Raw genomic sequence first — 5,000 nt, forward strand, 5'->3', positions numbered from 1 at the left:
CACCCCACACTCACCACACCCCCCACACACCCACACTCACCACACACCCCACACCCCCCACACCCCCCACACCCCCACACACCCCACACCCCCCCACACTCACCACACACCCCACACCCCCCACACACCCCCACCACTCACACCACCCCACACCCCCCCACACCCCCCACACCCCCACACACCCCACACCCCCCACACTCACCACACACCCCACACCCCCCACACACCCCACACTCACCCCACACCCCACACTCACCACACACCCCACACTCACCACACACCCCACACCCCCCACACACCCCACACTCACCACACACCCCACACACCCCACACTCACCACACACCCCCACACTCACCACACTCACCACACACCCCACACTCACCACACACCCCACACACACCCACACACCCCACACCCCCCACACACCCACACACCCCCACACGCCCCACACCCCCCACACACCCCACACCCCACACACCCCACACCCCCACCCCACACACCCCACACACCCCACACTCACCACACACCCCACACACCCCACACACCCCACACACCCCACACACCCCACACACCCCACACACCCCACACTCACCACACACCCCACACACCCCACACACCCCACACCCCCCACACACCCCACACACCCACACTCACCACACTCACCACACACCACCCCACACTCACCACACACCCCACACACCCCCACACTCACCACACCCCCCACACACCCCACACCCCCCACACCCCACACTCACCACACACCCCACACCCCCCACACCCCACACTCACCACACACCCCACACCCCCCACACACCCCACACACCCCACACTCACCACACACCCCACACCCCCCACACACCCCACACACCCCACACACCCCACACACACCCCACACACCCCACACTCACCACACACCCCACACACCCCACACACCCCACACACCCCACACTCACCACACACCCCACACACCCCCACACACCCCACACACCCCACACACCCCACACTCACCACACACCCCACACACCCCACACCCCCCCACACTCACCACACACCCCACACCCCACACACCCCACACTCACCACACACCCCACACACCCCACACACCCCACACTCACCACACACCCCACACCCCCCACACTCACCACACACCCCCACACTCACCACACACCCCACACCTCCCACACACCCCACACTCACCACACACCCCACACCCCCCCACACCCCCCACACACCCCACACTCCCACACACCCCACACACCCCACACCCCCCCACACACCCACACCCCCCACACACCCCACACCCCACACTCACCACACACCCCACACTCACCACACACCCCACACACCCCCACACTCACCACACTCACCACACACCCCACACACCCCACACACCCCACACACCCCACACACCCCACACACCCCACACTCACCACACACCCCACACTCACCACACACCCCACACTCACCACACACCCCACACCCCCCACACACCCCACACTCACCACACACCCCACACTCACCACACACCCCACACCCCCCACACCCCCCACACCCCACACTCACCACACACCCCACACTCACCACACACCCCACACTCACCACACACCCCACACCCCCCACACACCCCACACCCCCCACACACCCACACTCACCACACCCCCACACTCACCACACCCCCCACACACCCCACACACCCCACACCCCACACACACCCCACACTCACCACACACCCCACACCCCCCACACACCCCACACTCACCACACACCCAACACCCCCCACACACCCCACAACCTCACCACACACCCCACACCCCCCACACACCCACACCCCCCACACACCCCACACACCCCACACTCACCACACACCCCCACACCCCACACACCCCACACCCCCCACACTCACCACACCCCCCACACCCCCCACACACCCCACACACCCCACACCCCACACACACCCCACACTCACCACACACCCCACACCCCCCACACACCCCACACCCCCCACTCTCACCACACTCACCACACTCCCCACACACCCCACACCCCACACACACCCCACACTCACCACACACCCCACACCCCCCACACCCCACACACACCCCACACTCACCACACACCCCACACCCCCCACACCCCACACACACCCCACACTCACCACACACCCCACACCCCCCACACCCCACACACACCCCACACTCACCACACACCCCACACCCCCCACACCCCACACACACCCCACCACTCACACACCCCACACCCCCCACACCCCACACACACCCCACACTCACCTCACACCCCACACACCCCACACCCCACACACACCCCACACTCACCACACACCCCACACCCCCCACACACCCCACACCCCCCACACACCCCACACTCACCACACACCCCACACCCCCCACACACCCCACACACCCCACACCCCCCACACACCCCACACGACCCCACACCCCACACACACCCCACACTCACCACACACCCCACCACCCCCACACACCCCCACACACACCACACACCCCACACTCACCACACACCCCACACTCACCACACACCCCACACCCCACACTCACCACACACCCCCCACACACCCCACACACCCCACACCCCCCACACACCCCACACACCCCACACCCCCCCACACACCCCACACCCCCCACACTCACCACACACCCCCACACACCCCACACCCCCCACACCCCCCCACACTCACCACACACCCCACACTCACCACAAGCCCCACACACCCCACACCCCCCACACCCCCCCACACCCCCCACACACCCCACACACCCCACACTCACCACACACCCCCCACACCCCCACACACCCCACACTCACCACACACCCCACACACCCCACACACCCCACACACCCCACACACCCCACACCCCCCACACCCCCCACACACCCCACACACCCCACACCCCCCACACCCCCCACACCCCACACACCCCACACTCACCACACACCCCACACTCACCACACACCCCACACTCACCACACACCCCACACCCCACACTCACCACACACCCCACACTCACCACACACCCCCACACCCCCACACACCCCACACCCCCCACACACCCCACACCCCCCCACACACCCCACACACCCCACACTCACCACACACCCCACACCCCCCACACACCCCACACTCACCACACACCCCACACCCCCCACACCCCCCACACACCCCACACACCCCACACTCACCACACACCCCACACTCACCACACACCCCACACCCCCCACACACCCCCACACCCCCCACACACCCCACACTCACCACACCCCCCACACCCCCCACACACCCCCACACCCCCACACACCCCACACACCCCACACTCACCACACACCCCACACTCACCACACACCCACACCCCCACACCCCCCACACACCCCACACACCCCACACTCACCACACACCCCACACCCCCCACACTCACCACACACCCCACACTCACCACACACCCCACACTCACCACACACCCCCCACACCCCCCACACACCCCACACTCACCACACACCCCACACCCCCCACACACCCCACACTCACCACACACCCCACACCCCCCACACACCCCACACTCACCACACACCCCACACCCCCCACACACCCCACACCCCCCACACACCCCACACTCACCACACGCCCCACACACCCCACACCCCCCACACACCCCACACTCACCACACACCCCACACCCCCCACACCCCCCACACACCCCACACCCCACACTCACCACACACCCCACACTCACCACACACCCCACACCCCCCACACACCCCACACTCACCACACACCCCACACTCACCACACGCCCCACACCCCCCACACACCCCACACCCTCCCACACCCCCCACACACCCCACACTCACCACACACCCCACACACCCCACACTCACCACACGCCCCACACCCCCCACACACCCCACACTCACCACACACCCCACACTCACCACAAGCCCCACACTCACCACACACCCCACACACCCCACACACCCCACACCCCCCACACACCCCACACTCACCACACACCCCACACCCCCCACACACCCCACACACCCCACACACCCCACACCCCCCACACACCCCACACTCACCACACACCCCACACTCACCACACACCCCACACCCCCCACACACCCCACACTCACCACACACCCCACACTCACCACACACCCCACACACCCCACACCCCCCACACACCCCACACTCACCACACACCCCACACTCACCACAAGCCCCACACTCACCACACACCCACACTCACCACACACCCCACACTCACCACACCCCCCACACTCACCACAAGCCCCACACTCACCACACACCCCACACTGTCAACACCTACTAAACTGCCCTGGACACGCCCTGCACCCACCGTCCAAGGCGGTGTTCATGTCAGGCCTGTTGGCGAAGACAATGTCGACGTACTGGATCTGCAGCCGCTGGAGGGAACCCCTCAGGCCTGGGGTCAGAGACACAGGTTACACAGATTCCGACAGGGGCTCCAATCCATGGCCCCAGTTCACCCCTGTGAGCCTACTCTCCAGTCCCAGGTAATCACACTATTGCCTCAGTCACTTCCTGCGATCTGTACGCCGCTAACCCCCCCGACTCCCCTTGTTTCTGTTGACCCGAGTGTGCCTGGGGCTGTTTCAGAGGGCACTTAATGGCGTGGGTGGGGTGCGGTAACAGTCACGAGAGATTCTGCAGATGCTGGAAATCCGGCATAGGCCACACAGTAGTGAAGCAGTTAGCGCAATGTTTTACTGTACCAGCAACCCGGGTTCAATTCCCGCTGTTGCCTGTAAGGAGTTTGTACGTTCTTCCAGTGGCCACATGGGTTTCCTCTCACAGTGCAAAGACCTACCAGTCGGCAGGTTAATCGGTCATTGTAAATTGTCCTGTGATTCGATTCGGCTAGGGTTAAATTGGGGATGGCTGGGTGGTGCAGCTCAAGGGCCAGAAGGGTCTATATCTCATTAA

General features: G+C 65.1%; 1 protein-coding gene across 1 annotated transcript in view; it reads right to left on the reverse strand.

Moving 5' to 3' along the window:
- The window catches only part of LOC132397487 (voltage-gated potassium channel subunit beta-1-like), a 189,641-nt gene that overhangs the window by 145,778 nt on the left and 38,863 nt on the right, over positions 1-5,000 (reverse strand). The window contains exon 8 of the mRNA XM_059976317.1: positions 4,393-4,479. Coding sequence (XP_059832300.1) covers positions 4,393-4,479 — 87 coding nt within the window. The remainder of the gene's footprint in view (positions 1-4,392; positions 4,480-5,000) is intronic.

Source organism: Hypanus sabinus, chromosome 7 (genome assembly GCF_030144855.1).
Source record: "Hypanus sabinus isolate sHypSab1 chromosome 7, sHypSab1.hap1, whole genome shotgun sequence".
In the NCBI taxonomy this organism is placed as follows: Eukaryota; Metazoa; Chordata; class Chondrichthyes; order Myliobatiformes; family Dasyatidae; genus Hypanus; species Hypanus sabinus.